This window comes from Bemisia tabaci, chromosome 1 (genome assembly GCF_918797505.1).
Source record: "Bemisia tabaci chromosome 1, PGI_BMITA_v3".
Lineage (NCBI taxonomy): Eukaryota > Metazoa > Arthropoda > Insecta > Hemiptera > Aleyrodidae > Bemisia > Bemisia tabaci.
The window spans coordinates 27,799,396-27,818,051 of record NC_092793.1 but is presented as its reverse complement, the minus strand read 5'-3'; the positions used below and the strand labels follow the sequence as shown (position 1 = coordinate 27,818,051).

At 36.8% G+C, this 18,656-nt stretch overlaps 3 protein-coding genes across 4 annotated transcripts; all 3 read right to left on the bottom strand.

Moving 5' to 3' along the window:
* Positions 1 to 269: 269 nt before the first annotated feature.
* LOC140223715 (transmembrane protein 199) lies at positions 270 to 2,426 on the bottom strand. The gene is made up of 2 exons (XM_072299132.1): positions 2,039 to 2,426; positions 270 to 1,392 (listed from the first exon to the last, which is right to left on the bottom strand). The coding sequence occupies exons 1-2, from the start codon at positions 2,424 to 2,426 to the stop codon at positions 1,139 to 1,141; spliced, it is 642 nt and encodes a 213-aa protein (XP_072155233.1). The 3' UTR covers positions 270 to 1,138.
* Positions 2,427 to 2,445: 19 nt separating this feature from the next.
* On the bottom strand, positions 2,446 to 6,136 carry Muted (biogenesis of lysosome-related organelles complex 1 subunit 5). 2 transcript variants are annotated; one of them, XM_019057341.2, is made up of 4 exons: positions 5,977 to 6,136; positions 4,388 to 4,470; positions 3,415 to 3,600; positions 2,446 to 2,663 (listed from the first exon to the last, which is right to left on the bottom strand). In XM_019057341.2, exons 1-4 carry the CDS (start codon positions 5,993 to 5,995, stop codon positions 2,475 to 2,477), a joined length of 477 nt encoding a protein of 158 aa, XP_018912886.2. In that variant the 5' UTR covers positions 5,996 to 6,136; the 3' UTR covers positions 2,446 to 2,474. The 2 variants fall into 2 exon arrangements, with proteins under 2 accessions (XP_018912886.2, XP_018912885.2); XM_019057340.2 differs by lacking the exon at positions 5,977 to 6,136 and adding an exon at positions 5,460 to 5,744.
* Positions 6,137 to 8,717: 2,581 nt separating this feature from the next.
* LOC109041321 (uncharacterized) lies at positions 8,718 to 16,678 on the bottom strand. The gene is made up of 5 exons (XM_019057639.2): positions 15,771 to 16,678; positions 14,369 to 14,582; positions 13,285 to 13,427; positions 12,210 to 12,421; positions 8,718 to 10,532 (listed from the first exon to the last, which is right to left on the bottom strand). Exons 1-5 carry the CDS (start codon positions 15,936 to 15,938, stop codon positions 10,061 to 10,063), a joined length of 1,209 nt encoding a protein of 402 aa, XP_018913184.2. The 5' UTR covers positions 15,939 to 16,678; the 3' UTR covers positions 8,718 to 10,060.
* Between the last annotated feature and the right edge of the window lie 1,978 nt (positions 16,679 to 18,656).

Sequence of the window (18,656 nt, the reverse complement as noted above, 5' to 3'; positions counted from 1 at the left end):
CATACCTAATATTTAAATACAATTGTACTGTAAAACTCATGCATTATGATGGGAAATGAAAATTACTGCAATAATGACTGGGTGGATTACAAGGGAGGCAATTATGCTGCAAAAGATCACTAAACTTAGGTTTCTCCCTGGCATTAAGTTTGCGGTGTCCACAATACAAGCATAAAAAAAGTTTTTCGTGAAACATTCTTTTTGCAGTTACATCCCCATCTCTCAGCTAATGCCTCAATGAAAGATCAAAAGTAAATGATGGACATGACTTTTAGACAAAACTGAAATCATTTTTATTACGGTTTAAAATTATTGAACATATTTCTTATTTTGGATGTAAAAAAAAAAAATAAAACATAACAACACAACATATTTTACACAGGTTCTTGGCAAAGATGAATTAAGAGAAAAAAGGTAAAAGAAAAGGAGAATAATAAAATTATCTAACAGAAATATATCACTTCAAGAGAGATAAAAAAAAATAAATAAATAAAAAAATAAATAGAATGTACAAGTTTCCAGTTTACCATATTTATCCATTTATTTCAGCAACAGCTGTAAGCTGGCCAGATATGAGTATAGTATATCATTTTAGATGTATATGTATATCAAATTAATGAAAAATCATCTCCAATTATGATGCTAAAAGATCTGTTTTGCCGCCATCATTTGATTTTTGAAAACTACAATATTTCTTAGCAATAGGGGCAGTTCTCGGCATTTCCCCTCTACAACTTGTGGAGGAGAGAGTTCTTGAAGCAATGGTCAGGCTGAAAATTTACAGGTTACAGCATGGCCAGGGATGCCCGGCTTATACTGGAGAGGCCCTCAAATGTAGAGTGACACTGGGCGATTTGAGTCCAAAGTTCCAATTTAAATGCAATTTAAATCCAATTCAGGTGGCCATATCGGATACGGAGACATGGAAATCAAAGGATTGTCATATCTGTATATGCTGATACAGCAACCCTCTTTATACAATTCTGAGTCTTGAGCCAAGGGGACTTTTGTCAGCTGTTGCTTTGATTAGACATAGGGCTTAATATACTGCGACTTAAAATTGAAAATGTAATACTTAACCTCCCACTAGCTTTTTAATAAAAATAACAGAAAATTCAAAATTCATATTCCTAAATACCTAGTCTCGATGAATTTTGGAACCTGGAGGGGCCAGTGGTGCAGGAGGAGTGACAACATCTGCTAATTGCTGGGCCAAAAAGTATATTTCTGCTAGGGCGATTATGAGTGCACAAATCACACCCAGCAACAACCTGAAACCTGTATCCTGCTCGCCAACAAAGAGCTCAATGCCAACGAAACCAAATAAGAATCCAGCAGCAACAGAAAACACAAACTGTGCAACAGCAATCAACTGGGAATTCATCTGTCGAACTGGAATAAAAAAAAAAACAAAATAAGGCGTTAGATAGCACAGATACGTGATAAAAGTCTCAGAAAACAGAGAGCATACTTTGCATGTTTAGTCTATTGTTCTTTTCTTATTTTTTCTATTCCCCTCCCCCTCTTTCTTCTTTTCTCCCACCTCCCTTTTTTTCTCATCTAGTTCTTTCTTTCTTCCTACTCTTTTTCAATTTTAAGTAAAGACAAACCTATTTTTATCAAATGAATCTTTACATGCCAAATATGAATAGAAGATTACACGATTCATCATGCAAACTAGATGCTGTAAATTGTCAAGATGTGTTCTTGTTTTATTCCTTTTGATGCAAATAATTTAGTCGTGATATAAAAAATGAATTGACTATTATCTCCATTACCTTAAGGAAAAATTATTATGGTTGCAATGTATTTAAATTTCAGAGGAAGATATCCAACTTCTTGGTTCCTGACTCGGTTCTGATGCAGAATCTGGCTTTAGCTCTTCAAAATGATGTCATGTCTTATCACTTTGAAAAAATCAGAAAAACACATCTTCAAACTGTTTCTTAATTGGTCAAACTATAAACCCAAAGATGGGGTAAACCATCTGCTAACCTGTTACAAAAGGCAAGGGAAAGACTCCTGGGAGATAACTTACTCTGAGATCCGATTGAGTCATCAGTGAATGGTTTTCTTGAACTATCTACATTCATTATCATTCTTCGATACTCTCGATCAGCCTGGTCGGCTTTCAGCTTCTGACATCGGGCCTCTAACTCAGGATTTCTTGGCTCCTCCTTCAATCTTGGTAGCAAAATAGTACACTGAGCTATCCACTCATGGAAACATGCTTTATTCGATACTCTGGAATGCATCCATGACAAATCCTCCAGATAAACGATTTTCCCCTTTGCTGGACACTCCAAAGCCTTTTTTATAACAGGGGGTGCATTCTCCAAGGTCTCAAGTTTGAGATCCTGTTTGATTTCCCTGAGGAGCGTCACAGGGACCTTAAATTGGATCTGAGAATTTTCCAGGCATCCCATCTGTAAAGGTCTTATGAAAGGCTTCCGTTTCTAGAGAAGAAAATATTGCTAGGCAGATAATTGCTGAGGCTTCGCAGTTAGATTAAGTTTGGATTCTAGTTGTTTGTAGTAAGACTTCAGATGATCTTCCTTTTCTTTGAAGGATTCATCAACACTTTTGTATTTTTCGTTTAGATTTTCAAAGAAATGTTGGAACTCAGCAGCTCGTGTTTCTCGACCAGCTTTAATTACGGAATTCTGAAAGGAAAGAAAAAATGTTTTGATTGGAGAAACCACATTTATGATAAATCTCTGATGTAAAAAACTGCTGTTCAGAATGATATAGACAAAATATATAATTAAGAACTACAGAAACGCAAATTTTCACTGAGTTTCTCGGGGCTAATCTGCTTTCAATTGAATGTGTAATGGAGTGTTCATTGATATTTTAGCCCAATATTTGAAGAGAATTTGAGAAAAGTCATTGGTGTGGAATTTTGCCCATTAATGATAATTGATAATTCTTATGAAAAAAATCACAAGAAAACTGCAATATTGCAAACTGATATGAAATTTTTCTAATTTTTCATCAATACAGAATTCAATTTGTGTACCTGGCAGAATTAGGTTGCCTCCGGATCAAATTTTTTCTATCTTAATGTCACACTTTTCATGATTGAGCATTGTTTCTAGAATCAAACAAATATCTATGCATAGGAGCAAAAGCACACACAGACTTGCTTCTATGTTCCATAAGTACGGTGTTGTAGGGTGGCCCAATAAAGATCTTTTCAAAAATTTCCAGCAGTGAAGAGGTGTGTAGTGCTGCTGCCGAGGTTTATGGCAAGGAGGGTTGTTCAAAAAATCCGAGCTTTTGATAGCCATACTCCCCAAGTGATTTTCCATGTCTACAGGTCTTAAGAAACTACAATTTAAACAGCCTCCTTGAGAGACCTTTTCTGAACAAACATTTGCACTTTGCACAAACAACAAGTTAAGATATATTTACCCTATCTAAAGTATCTTCAATGGCCAAAACGTTGTTGCAAGTCACTAATACTTTGTCAAGTTCTGCTTGAAGGACAATCAAGTTGTCTTTTGCTTTTCCCACTCTATCAATTTGAGAATCTTTGATTTCTGCAGCTTTTTCCAAAATTTCAAAAAGATCAGAGACTTCTTGATCACCTCTTTTTTCCTGAGGAAAAAAAAATAAAAAACATTTAAAAATGCTTTAGACGGGATTTTAGGTTGAGATTGTTAGATACAATAAGGAAGGTTGAATGGCAAAGAGGCAGTGTTGCTTGGTAATTTCAAGGCTGCAGAGGGAGGTATTCACACATCATTATTGAAAATACATTTAGTCTCTTCTTCTGCACTGATTTGTGAATGCTACATAAAACATCTTCAAAACAGCTGATGATAGCATCATCCTCAATTTTACAGTGTCGACTCATCACATAAATTCAGTAGTTAGTTTGAAAGGTGATTTCCAAATTAATTATGTCACCTGACAGTTCTCATTGCAAAATTTAAATGAAAAAACAATGAATAATTTGAAAAGGAAGTGCATGAACTAAAATTCTTTGAATTACTCTTTGTTCATCAATTTTGTTTCCCCCCCTCCCCACACCCTTCATGTTTACCGAGGTAACAACTAGTTTTTAAAACTAGGAATCAGTGCAAATACAGCAAGATGCGACTTTGTGCAAAAATCAGCAACTTGCACATCATGCACAACATTGCACATTGCATCATGCACTTGGCACTGTACATAAAAAAAGGCAGGTGTGTTTAACATTGTGGCAGGAACTTGTAGCTCACTCGCAACTGCATTTTGTCGAGGAGCCTTGCAATTTCGATAATTGGATTCAGCAGAGCCTGAATAAAAAGTTGGGATACAAATCATCAAAATCGATCCATTTTTGAGGATTTGACACTGAGGTTGAAGTTACTTATTGGACACGCCATGGATATATTCTTACCTCAAATTCATAAACGAATGATTTAATTTCACTCTGAAGAAATGGCTGATGATCGAAAAGACGGCTATAGACTTCACCAATGCCTAAAAGCAAACAAAATAAAAATGTTATGATATCAATTCAACACTTATTCGTCAAAAAGAAATTCTACTTAAGGGAGAATATGAAAAATCAACCCATAGCCTTGAAGAATACATCAGTTACTTAATTAATTGCGAGTAAAGAACTTGCACAATCTTCAAAACATATCCATGCTATTAGTTCCTTTTGGTAAAATGCTGTTAAAACAGTGTCAGAGAATCACCCCAGGAAGATCTTGCATACTAACAAGGGGAACTTCCCAAGCTGCTGCCTCCAATCGGGCTGAAAAAATTCATACAAACTCTTCAGATGAATCCATTAGGACCATGTTTTTTTTTGTTTTTTCCAATGCGCCCTGAAAACACCCCCAAAAAATTCCGAAAAGTCCGGTGTTGAGCATGCGTAGACAGTGCGCGCCAGACACCCAGTGTGAGACCGGAGGGCTGGGCGAGACGAAGGAGCATTACTTCACCTCGCCCAGCCCTCCCAGCGCACACTGAGTGTTTGGTACACACTGTGTACGCGCACTCAGAACCGTACTTTTCGGCATTTTCGGAGGTGTTTCCAGGGCGCATTGGAAAAAACAAAAAACACAGTCCTAATGGTGGATTCATCCAGAGAGTTCGTACCAATTTTATCAGCCTGATTGGAGGTGGCAGCTTGGGAAGTTCCACTTCTGGGTAAATTTTCATTGATAACTATCGACATCCTATTAAAGAATGGTAGTAGGAAGTAATCTAGAGAGAATGAAGGAAGAAGCACTTCATTGATCGGATAGACTCTTGGAACTTAACATTCAATAATTGAGTACAGCAAAACATGCGAGAGATATGTGAATTTCCTATTAAAAATGACGATTGTCCCCTATACCCATGTAAACATGTCCGCTAAACAATGTTCTCCTTATGAGTAAAGGTTCAGCAAGATAAAAAGTCCTCCAGCAAAAAATCTCCGATCATAAATATTAAATATAATGTAACATATGTTCAACCTGAGGTCTTTTTTTCATCCATAAAACACGTCGAACTGGCTCATCAGCGGATCAGTATGATATTAGGATTGCACATTGCTGCCTGACAATCACCTCTGAAGAGCAATGCACACATTCCACTGGGTTGCATGAATCGGGCTGAACCGCAGCAGAGGGCCAATAAAAAAGTAACAAAAGTGCATCACAACCCCCTGCAGTTTGGATAGAAATAAAATCCATCTAGAATTGAATGGCTACCGGTGAATATTTACCCGATAACTTTCCTTGATGCCAGGTATATCTGCTACGGTACATACCTAACATACTTCTTAATTTAGCAAAATATTATGGAAAGTTGCCATTGAAAAGCTTGTGAATACACTGGAAATTTTTGGGCTTGTACTTCTCTTTTAGATGAAAAACTGGAAATATTGACTTGAGTATTATTAGAGATACAGTTGAAATGTTAAACTGAACACAGTAACTGAGCACCCACGTATGTACTTACTAAACTGAAAAATAACTGAAAAATACTTACTTTTGACAATAGTAGACATTTTACGGTTTCATACCTATCCAAAACTTGGATGAACTCGGCAATTCAACCTCAAGAACATAATTTAAATAAGAATTAAAAGCTCAAAATTTTGATATTTGATGATGGTGCCTTAGGTTATGTTGTTGTTTGGAAAATGCATTTAGTGTGACGTCACGCGTCTACTATTAGGGCGGGGCATATTTCGTCACCTTTCGGTCAAAGTATCACAAGCGCCATGCCATGCGACGTTTCAAAATTTCCGCCGCGATTTTATTTTGTTACAGAGAAATTGTTGGTTGAATCTATTTGAAAATTTCACTGAATTTTATCGGCAGTCCAAAGAAAATTCAGTGAAATTTTCGACCAGCTTCATTGGACAATTTCTCTGTAAAAAAATAATATGACGGTGAAAATTTTAAAACGTCGCATGGCGCTTGTGATACTTTGACCGGAAGGTGACGATTGCATGCGATTTGCACTTGCTGGGTGGGTGCAAGCGCCAAGCTGGGGGGGGGGAGGGGGGAGGGGGGGTGTTGAGAAACCTCCAAGAAGAATACAAAGAAGGAAATTCATTTTGGGATTTTTTTCCGTAAAATTTGCGGGAGGCAAAATTTCAGTAAGTGAACTGTTAGAAAACCCTTTAAAAAACGTGATTTTTAAACACAATATTTGAAGTAATATTTACAAAAACAAAGTGTTGAAAAATCAGTGTATGTTTCGGGGAGGGGGGGGGGGGAGGACCACACGCCTCTTGAGAAGGGCTGGGCATGGATGAATATATACTAACGTGTTGGCCGAATATATACTAACGTCCCTATACTAACGTATGGGGTCGTATGGGCCCCTGCTGCAAGCTATGTTCATCGCTCTCTCTCTACTGATCCACAAGTTTTTGAGAACCTACAGAGCAGTGATAGAAGGTTTAAACAAAATCGCTTCTTCCCAGGAAACGGGGTAGCACAACTGAAAAATTGTGATATCTTCCATTCATAAGAAATGAACGAAAAAATTATGAAAGAACAAACACAAAATTTGGTTCAATGATTTTAACTTCCGCCGCCGCGCCGCGCCGACCGCACCGTGTTTCGCGCAGTGCGTGAAGTATTCACGCAGTCTTGTAGGCGCTATCCGTTTCACGCTGACCACAATAACCGCACTGTGTTCGATGCAATGCGTGAAGTATCGCATCTGTAGCGCTATCGTTCACGCTGACCACATACGCACTGGTTGATGCATGCTGAAGTATTCGTGCAGTCTTGTAGGCGCTAATATGTGTTACACGCCGATTGCCGCGCCGAGGGCTTCTCCTTTTCATCTCAAGTCCTCGTCATCATTTCTCCCTAAATCGCGCCGTTCCAGGCTAAATTGTGTGTTTGGTTTCTCTCTTAACTCGACTAATTAGGTAAAAACCGGAAAAAATGAATACCGGAAATAAGAGGTGAAAAGCGGAGAAGGGTAGGAACAACTGGAAGTTGTATAACGAAAACTAGAATTGGGAGGTGTAAACCAAATACAGGAAGGGAAAACCATGCAGGAAGGGAATTTGAAAACTAGAAATGGTTCGGTACAATGAAAACAGGAAAAAGAAATGAAAACCTGAAGCGTATGGTGAAAATCTGAAGTGGAAAGTGAAAACCGGAAGTTGAAAGTGAAGAACAGAAATAGGAATAGAAAACTGGGAGTGGAGGAAAAACCTAAAGCAAATGGTGAAATCTTAATCTTCGAAATTTAATTTTTATTTTTGTGGTAAAATAAAAGCCACCAAACCTTCTTAGGTTTCTTCTAAGAAAAAATAAAGTTGCAAAATTTTAGCAATGATGTAATGCAGAGGATCGTTCCCGGTAATCTTGATATGTTCAAAGCCAGGAATTTTTTTAAACAAAGACAGCCCAAGTTAAAAGCTCCACCAGCCTGCATAATAATTGAAAAATATAATTATTTTGAAAAATTTTGCAGCCTTGAGGAGGTGCATGTGAGAACTTGAGAAGGTTAATTAAAAAATACCTAGGAAGGACTGAGTTTACTATAAAGAGTAACACAATAATGTGTCTCATCAAACTAGTGATAATATTTTTTGTGTCAAGCGTTCATATCTATCAGAACACACAAAATCAGCCCGAAGCATGTTTTAAAAAAACTGCAGTCCTGTTTGCTCAACTACCCAGACAGTTTAGTGAACTCAGTCTGATTTTTTAGCACATTTTCTAGGGCAAAAACACTATGTTTTCAATTTTTCTCTCCCTTTTAGAATTAAATGCAAAATGCAGATTTTGGGGGGTTTGATGATTTAAATTCTAGTAGGATTAAAATGAGGAGCGTTCTAGATGACCCTACGCTATAGAAAGGATACAATGTGAGATCGGTGCATATGTGCATTGGCTTCACAAGGTGTGGACTCCATGCACCATCTTTGTTGTATCTCTATGTAATTTGGTGCATGGACTCCATAATGGGGGGAGCTAATGCACCCGTCAACATTAAGGGAGTGGGCATGGACTCCAAGCTCAGTGAGCTAGATATTGGACCCTTACCATCATTTAGCTACGAGGGCTCAAAAAATATTCAGCTGTCCTAGAACTTTATCTGCACTTCATATACAAAATTGTTAATGAAAGAGGTTGATAATTGTATAATACGTTAATTTTCTTGTACTTGCTACTGATAAATAATGTTGCATTGAAACATTTTAAGGTTTCTTAAACTTAAGCATTTTAGGAAGCGAGAGTTCAGTAAAATTTAAATAACATTTTCAAAAATAAATTTATTCATAAATACTTTAAGAAAAACAAAAAGAAGTAACATCTAGGTCCTAACAATGATAAGCAGACAGCCAAAGTGTAGATAGGCAGATAAATTGATTTAGAACATAATAACATCGATAAAATTTTAAAGAAAAAATCATGAGAATAACAACCTAAGTAACTATGTAACTTTCAGGTTTAAAAATTTAAATAAACAATTCCAGAAATTTACTCTTACAATTTTCTTCACACATTATTTTGATTTTAACACCCATCCTCCCAGCATACTAAAAATTAAGAAGCACCATAAAATTGAAGACAGTTAAATTATACAGCCCCAGCAAGTCTAGCCGTGGCATTGTAATAAATTCTGGATAATGTTTTCAACATAGTGAGAATTTTTTGAGTCCTAAAAGTCTTTTTCACATCTACAACTGGCCACTAGGCATTCAAATATGAACTAAATTCTCATTGCACAGAACATGTGTATGCATTTGGAAAAAAATTAAGACAAACAAAAGAAAGCAACTGACTGGAAGGATCACACAATTAACAAAGATTTGATAGATTTGATATTCTACAAAAAACCTCAAGTTTTCTACTTATTTTTGGAAGATGTCACCATGACAAATGAAAAATCCATGCCAAAATAAAAACTCATGATTTTTGGGGAGGGGGGGGGGGGAAAAAATTATTGACTAAAGTTGAAAACTGTGTACCTCTATTGCAAAGTTGAAAAAACTTTGATTATACTTCATTTTATCACAAAAGAAGTAACTCAATACCTCTTTGAAACTGTCTGAGAACTTTATTGAGTGAGTGACAAAAATTAATGGAAAATGTAGGAAAAATAATGTTGGTTTGTTTTTTTAAAAAATATATATGTTAATAAATATAATGAGCTGAAACTTGCAATGTCGAAATCAGAGATACATGTTACTTTGGCCATCCTTAATATGATTTGACACAGAAACAGCATCTTGTATTGTTTCAACTTGCCTTTACTATTAGTTGGATATACCTAGGATAAAAAGAACTATATGAAAATGAATTATAAATCACACAAGAGGAACTATATGTATAGTCTGAGTGCTTATTTATTCCTTTTATTTAATTTTTTGGCACATAATTCTTTTTAGTATAGACAGATCTAATTATGCGGCTTTGCACAAAGTTAAATGATCGTGCAGGGAGAACGTAGAACAAAAAGTTGGATTAATGAGTTGCACTGTCACATGATAGCGTTTTCTTTTTTAAAAATGATTGAATACTCAACAAAGGTTTTTATAGTTACTTGAACATTTAGTGACAAACAATTTGTTGTGGGAGTTAGAAAGGAAACACTATGATACCCATTCAATTTCCCTCTGCAGAATGCTATCTTTTTCCAAAAAATCAGATTCATAATAACAAGACCTTTCACAAAAAAACACAGTCAATTTCATTTTTTTTATCAAATTTAAATTCATCAATGGTATGGCACGTGAAAATAGGATCATAATGGCTTCTCTGAATATTGGTTTTTTGCACCTGTGACACAAAGCTGTAGGTCCGTCTAAAAATAAGTTGGTAATGTTCACCGGAAGTATGTTGGATATTTGATTTTGAAGACAACTGCTGTTTAGTCTATTCAACCGATAAATCATTGAGTACACTATTCGTAGACAGTATTCTTGGAGGGATATGATGCAGCCTTTATTTGCATGCCCATGAAGTTTGTTTAAGGTTGGCGGTAGGACTACCTCTTCATTTGAATTTTTTAGGTGGATGGAGTTACTGATGAGGTGTAAATTTTGATCACTTGGAGATGACGACCTGAAAAACAATAAAGTGATTCATAAGTCCTTTACCATGCCAATTAGACTTCCAAACACTTGAATAATACAGGGCGATCCAGAGGCACCGCACCTCCAGCCCCTGATATCACCCATATAACTTTTGAACTCATAAGGATAGAGACTTGACATTTTTTATTCTCCTAGGTCAATGGCAATGACTCATGGAACCCCCTAAAATTTTAAGGAGATCGCCTCAAAGGGGGAAGAGAACCTTGGAGGTCATAAGAGTGGTGCAGGGATCATCCTTTATGTACATAAAAACCAGATATGTTGAATATCAACTCGTTGTAAGAATTCATAAAGCTGCATAGATAAAGTTGCATTAAGGAAGTTGTGTACCAGAGTGCTCAAAAAAATTTTAAATTCCTAAAATAAAAAAATAAAAAGTTTAGATTTAATCTGATAGGCTCGATGTTGGAATTTCCCTTTGCTTCATGTTAATATGTGCCCCTTGATTTCATCTCAACAGAGGTAGATATTGAGAATCCAAGTACAAATTATCTCTGTCAAAATTTCATGTTGAACTTGTTAAATATGTTCAAAAAGTCCAAAACCCTAAGTTCATGAGTGAGAAAGCAAGACCAGCATCGCTTCCAACTTCTTGTTTGCCAAAAAACCAAAGTCTACTTGAATCATATTCGGCAGCAAATAAATTTAAGCATACTTCATGATTAAAAATGTTTTTCAGAATGATTTGCAATGGTAAATGTTTTTTCATTGTGTTCAAAATTTTTCTGGACAAAAGTTTCCGAGCACTCTTTGTCAAAGATGAAAGGAGATTTTCACAGAGGTTTATGATAGTTATTTCCCAAATATAAAACTTTGTTTCCAATGATTGATTCCATCTCTATTGATTTTGGTTTTTCAGCAAATGGAAGGTTGAAATCTACTGATTAAATAATAAAAGCTCCTTTCTCATTTATAAGTTGCTGTTGGACTTTCTAAGACGTTTACTAGGGTTAAGTTTTTTCCAACTTTTATTTTGTATCGCAAATTGAGGGCGTGCAAAAGCTGCAAACCAGTGAAAAAATAACTTACAGTTTCCTATAATTTTTCTGATGTCATATTCTGTCCCTTGGTAGTAAATAAAAGTCAAAAATCACTCAAAAACGTTTATTTTAATCTGATAATAGACAACCATGTCATTTTTCGGTTCAGAAAATTCTGGAGAACAATTCCGTTTCAAATTCACCCCTCACACTTTTCAGAGAAAATCTAAAAGTTATTTCCCCTCTCTCGGATCATATCCACTCAAAATATCTTAAAAATCCTGTTTATTTGGCTTTCCAGCTACAGCTTGGTAACAATGTCAAATGTTAGTGAGACTAAAGAAAGTTGCAGATGAAATTTGGTGCAAATTAAGATGTGGCCAAAGTGTTTGACCATGAATACTCTCAGTCAAATATACAATGGAAATTTCAAGCAGTAAAGCAGACTTGTTCTCCTCCAACAGAGAAATAAAACAGAAAATGGAGGGAGCGGTAGACGTATTGAAACGCACTAATCAAAATAAGGAGTTGCTCAGTTTAGTCATTGATATTCTGAGTTTTCTGAATCAGAATGTGCATGAAACTCTCCTTTTGATTATTAAAACTTTTGGATCTGCGAACTTGGCAAATAAATCCACGGAGACAAAAAATTGTAGTCTACTTACTTCTCTTTCCTGTTACAAAAATCAAAAACTTCATCACGCCCCATCTGTATGCGAGAATTTGCGATGAATGAACTCATATCGAACGACAGATAGTTCAGATATTCATTATCCTCCACTAGCACTTCAATGGGGCTTTTGAAAAATGCAACTGCTGGCATGAACCGGAGTTGATTACTTTTCACTGAGAGAAAATTTAGTTTCGGCAAATATACCTGAAAAATTAAAAGAAGGAGGAGTAAAATATTGGAAATACTTTAAAAATTCGGCTACAGCAAAATTAAGATATTTGCAAATAGTCAGAATAAACTGTTTATTTTTTTATTTAACTCATACTTGAAACTCTAAGGGTCCAGCCTTAAAAAAATCATTTTGAAATTTCCATGTTATTGTAATCATTGGATGGTTAAAGTAGGTTGTTTGATAAATCTTATTGAAACTAGATCAATTTTAATTGAACATTTTTGCATTCAAGTCAGAATTACTAGTTACTGGGATTTAAGATAATTTAAATTTGAAGGAATATTTCAAAAAAGAAACTTCTGAACCACATATATTGGTTTGCAATGTTGCAGACTTCCTGTCATACTTCATTTTTTAAATGGAAAACTATCCAACGTCAATAAATTCTTAAAAATGTCTGTGATCTTTCTTCTCTTTACGAAAAAACTTCTGGAGAGACTTCAAGGAATGATGTTAATTTGTTCTCTTTTAAAAAAATAAAAGGGTTATGGAGATATTAAAACACTGCTTTTGAGATACAAAGCTTCTGAGTTTCACCGTTAACTTTAAGAAATAATAATCAGGGTGAATTCTGGTATGACTTACTCCTGGCTTACGAATGATGGGCAAAAACCAAAAGCTCTGTTTGAAACAGTGAATTTTAATATCTGAGCGGCCAAAAGTTTCAAATTTTCTGCCCCTTACCTCAAGAGAGTACAAAAAATTTAAGTATAAGCAAAAGTACCGAGATTGAGGTGATCTCAGGTCAAAGAGATTTTAAAAGGAGTCTTAAAATCTCAGCCTCAAACTCGGAACTTGCACATAGCTTTGGCAGATAAGTTTAAGAGATACTTACAATATTCTGTGGTAAGAACTTCAAGTGATTCAAATCAGCAATTAATTCAGAGAGATTTTCACAAAGACTAATAGAATTTGGCAGGTATTTCAGTTTGTTTCCGTTGACTTTTAAGTGTTCTAATTTCTTCAGTTTTCCAATATCTGAAACATAGTGATGAGAAAAATAAAATTTGGGACCTAAAACAATGAAGAGCGAGCCACGATTTTTGGTTTAAAAAAGAAAAAGATTCTTACTTATTGGGTTAAAATAAATTATAGGCAAAAACTTAAAACACCGAAACACTGTTCTAAAATGGAAAATTTTTTGCACATCTTCAGAAAGAAGAAGAAATCAGAAAGTCAGTCACTTATTTTGCTCTAAGCAATGGGTGGACAAAAAAGTATCTTTGCTCTAGAATGCAGCTTTAACAGGAGGCTCTGGCTTAGCAGGAGGTTGGAACGTGCATTAACATGATTACATTCAACTTTCTGGCTCTAATGAGCCTTCTAATGAGTGTGATTCTCAGGTATTATCTCCTCAGACAAAGCTGTGTGCATAAATTTGAAAACATTAAAATACATGGAGGTAAAAGTTCAACTTTGCTGATGAAATATTTTTTAATATGTATTCACTCTGGTGCCATGATTTTATACTTTTAACTTTGTAAGTCAAAATTGTATCTGGATGGGACAATTTTTCCAATGATAATTGAAAAATAAAGTACCTATTGAGACTTTTACAAATCTTGAGTAGCTATGTTGAATATTTGTTTAACAATAAATACATTTCCTTTCTTCACTTTAATTTTTTACCCTTTACTTTTCCCTTATCTTATTTCACCATTACCTACTTTTCCCCTTTTCCTCCTCTCCCTTTTCCCTTTCTTTTTTCTTCCTTTCTTTATTTTTGCTGTCTTGTTTCTTTCATTTTTTTTTCACTTTTTCCAAGCCTCCTCTTTCAGAAAGATTGTTCTGGACCCCCCTTTTGTTGACACGTGGTTGTATTGAAAAACAATACAGCCTCGGATCAGATCTCTCTGAGTCAATGTCAGACTGTGTGCTATTATTTTTATGATTGATAATTAGGTTTTACTCTGACTTACCACTCGGAAGCTGGGTAAGAGAGTTGAATTCGACAGAAAGACAGCGTAGACGTGTTAGTTTGACTATTGATGCAGGCAAATTGGTAAGCTGATTGTGACCAAAATCGAGGACAGACAATGATGTCATCGAACCCAATTCTTCCGGTAAATAAGATATTTCATTGCCGAACAAGTACAAATTTGTCAGGTGATCAATGGCAGTGAACCAGCTAGGCTGAAAATTAGAACTTGAAAATATGGTATTCAGTTTCAAGGTATAAATTCGAGAGGTAAGTAAGCTATAATTGGTGAACTCTCGAAAAACGTTTTTATTCTACACAGCTAAACTTTTCTTAAATTAGGTATGAGAGTCGATTCAAATAACAATTGAATTTTTGCAACTTAAATGTTTAATTTTTCCACACCATTGACCTTGCAAAAAAAGCTTGCTTGTTTCACATTCAGTATATTCTCCGCCTAGTACCTACCTTCTAATTGTCATGTTAAAAAGTTGAGAAGTTTCTCTCGTGAAAAGTATTTTTAAAATATTTTTGGTTCCATTCTGATGGGTTAAAGGAACTGTGCATACTTACTTGACAATAGAAAAATGTCTAATGTTTCTGGTTTTGCAGATGAACCTAATGAGGACAAACATTGCAAAACAAAAGTACTTAAGCAATCTGCATCTATTTCTGCAAGAGATATTGGCTTTTTTGCAAGGTCTATGGTGAGGACCATACTTGAATATTTGAGACATAAAAAGTTTCAAGTTATTTGAACTGTGCTATGTATTGTTCAGTTGAACTTAACTGAGTTGCACGTTTTTTTTTGGGGGGGGGGGGGGGGGACTAAACGGTTGAAATTGAAAAGTAGGTAAAGTTCAAACATTTTGATCTTAATCAATTTTCTGAAAAAGAGGATAAAATTCAAAAGGCTGATAAAACTTCAAAAACGTCCCTCCTTCCAGGCCTGCTGATAAGCAAGGAAACAGTAATATTCAGAAAAATAAGAACACCCTCACTCTCTTTACTTCATTAGGGGAAGAGTTTGGCTCTGTCCCTTGAAGTGTGAAACGGGATTTTTTGGTTTTTTCTCATTTTTATTTAATATGTAATTATTCATTTATTTTATTTTAAAATAAGTATGAGAGTAAATTTTCGATACCTACGTATTGTGGCCAACTTTCCTATGAAGTATTCTTTACTGTATGTGAACCAATTGAATAGGGGTAAAAATTCATTGAGAGGGTCTGCAGTCCAGACTCCAAAAATTTGAGAAACCAACTTAGAGAAGTTGATTAAACTTTTGAGAAGCAACATGTGGCATCAAAATAAGGAGGTTGAGCTCTAGAGTGAGGAGACTTGGAGGGAGAAAATGAGAGAAGGCGGGAGAGAAAATAGAGAGAAAGTGGAGCAGGACTCACCAGCTGACTGATGTAGTTCCACTTCATGTAGATCTCCTCCAGCTGATCGCCAGCGTGCTGCAGTTCCCGCGGAACTTCCACAAACCCCCTGTAGTTCCAATGGAGCACATGTTTGGCTTGGACTTCCTTGATCCAATCAGGTTGCAATCGAAAATTTTCCTCCTCCATTTTGAGGCGGTTTTCATCCTCGCGAAAAAGCCATGGCGACGAGAGGCGTCAGTTTCAGTTTCAAGTCTCTCGCGCGGGTTAAACGAACCTAGAGCTGTTCACGGCTTCACGCGTAGTAGCTCCGAGGGAATGCTACGTAAGGGTGCGGGTGCAGCTACGCTATGAGGCTAAACCGCGGTTTCATTTGTAGGTAGGGGTTTCATTCGACCGTGTAGCAAAGGGCGTTGGGTATTGATTTTGCCCGAGTGAACGTGCCCATTCCGTTCCCGCGCGACAAAGCTGAAAACTTGTAGAACGCGCGACTGCACGAGAGAAATTTTGTTGAGGTACAGCGCTCCAGCTTTGGGAGTTATTTTGGCTGCCCTTGGGACAGAGTCCAAAATCCGAGATTCTGCGCCTCACGGGAGCTATGGCGAAGAGCCCCACTCTTCTCTTTTTAAATGATCTCATTTTTCAGAGGGAATTAGGAGGCGGGTTTGGCAGTCCTGGCGCGCGTTCGCGATTCGATTTTGACCGCTGGTGAAGACGTTTAAAACTGAAAAAACGAGCATGTCACGGGTCGGCTGGGATAGAAAAGAGAGATTTACCAGCCAAATTGTAATTTTTAGCCACAAAAATCGCGCAAAATTTAAGTCGTAGCGAGCAGCCGATCCAAAATAGTGTTTATAGAGTTCCCAAGCATTTGTTCTAGTTTTTCTTCGTTTATTCTTCCAAAAAACCGTACGAAAATAAAAGACTATGATGGACTTTCAGGGTGGCAGGTATCTTTTCACCTCAGTGAGGAGCGCTCAATGAGTTCTTGCACTACAATAAATTCGTTGACAGAGACCGTCCGACGACGGTCTGACTGTTATACGGGGAAGATACCACTCACTACACTATTCGACCACGTGGGAGCTCATCTTGCCTACACTAAAAATTGAAGGCGAACTGAAACGGCGTTAAAATAACCTCTTCCGATCTGGTAAAACGCAATTTTTTTAGTGTGTTCCGAGATTGAGAAAAGAGGAGGAGGGAGAGAAAGAGGAGGAAGGAGAGAAGGAGGAGGGCAAAATGATGACAACAGAGAATAATAGAGCAAGAAGAAGAGCAAAAAAGAAAGCGGAAAAAGAGAGGAGGGCGATCAAAAAAGATCGAAGAGGAAAACAATAAAAAGAAAGGTGGAAGAAGAGAGAGAAAAGTGGACGAATAGAGGCAGATGAAAAGAGGAAGAGGAAAAAGGAAAGAGAGAGAAAAGAGGAAAAGGGAAAACTAAGAAAAGAGAAAGAAGAGGAGAAGGAGAAAAAGAAGAAAAAGAGGATGAAAAAAGAGTGGGGAGAGAGAAAAGAGGAAGATGAGGAAAAAAGAAGAAAGAAGAAAGAAAAAGGAGGGAGAAAATGAAAGAAGAAGACGAATAAAAGAGGAAGACTGCCGTGCTAAGGAAGAACGCCGTATGAACATTCGAGACATTCGAGAGTTGCCAAATTTCCTCTCAGAAACAGGGCCGGATTTACCTACTTGCCGCCCATGGGTCACCTGTATTTTGCCGCCTCCTTCTCATTCGTTTTGAAACATCGATAGAAATCATCAAGTGAACGTGCCAGCGGAGGAGGGGTGCATAAGACGCGTTTACTCGTGTTGCACACACTTTTTGGGAAAGCCCTGTCAACACTACTAGCAAAAGTTCACGGAACTTTGCGCAAAAGTTAAGTTTCGTAAACCTATCTCTGTGTGGACAAGGCCCTCCATTCATAAGAAATGGACGAAAAAATTATGAAGGAACAAACATAAATGTGGTTTAATGATTTTAACTTCCACCGCCGCGGCGCGCCGACCGCACCGCGTTTGGCGCAATGCGTGAAGTATTCGTGCATTCTTGTAGGCGCTATCCGTTTTACGCTGACCGGAGTGAGCGCACTGTGTTTGATGCAATGCGTGAAATATTCGTGCAATCTTGTGGGCGCTAATATGTGTTAGGTACATGCCGACCGCCGCGCCGAGGGCTTCTCCTTTTCATCTCAAGTCTTCGTCATCATTTCTCTCTAAGTCGCGCCGTTCCAGACCAAATTGCGTATTTGGTTTCTCTCTTCACTCGACTAATTAAAGGTGCTGTATCGTGTATCACTGGAAGACGACAAAATTAGAAATTACTATACTTCCAGGAAATGAGAGATTTTGTCGCCTTTTCTCGTTTGTAATTTTTTTTCTAAATCCGATTTATTTTCAATTCTACATATAAAAAAATTGCAAAATTTGCCGCCCTCTTGATTTGCCACCATGGGCCACGGCCCATATGGCCACCCCCTTAATCCGGCCTTGCTCAGAAAATAGTTTAAAGAAAATTATGAGTACTTCTCCTTAAAACTTTCAGGAACTTTAGGTGAAATTGAGAACAAAATTATGGGAAAAATTGGAAGAAAAATCTTCACAAATTTGTCCGAAAATTGGTAATTCACCGAAAAAAATTCGGCAACGCCTGAAGGCTCATACAGCGTTTTTCCTTAGTACGGCAGGAGAGAAACAATATGAAGGAAAAAGAAAGAAGAGGGCAAAAAGGGAAAAAGAAAATTATAAAGAGAGAAGAAGAAAAGGAAAGAAGAAGAAGAAATAAGTCGGATGGACAAAAGTTGAGACCGCCCGACCATTATTATACAGAGATATTACTATTTGATTTGGGAACTCATGTTGCCTACATTAGAAATTGAAGGCTAATTGAAATGACAGGAAAATAACCTCCTC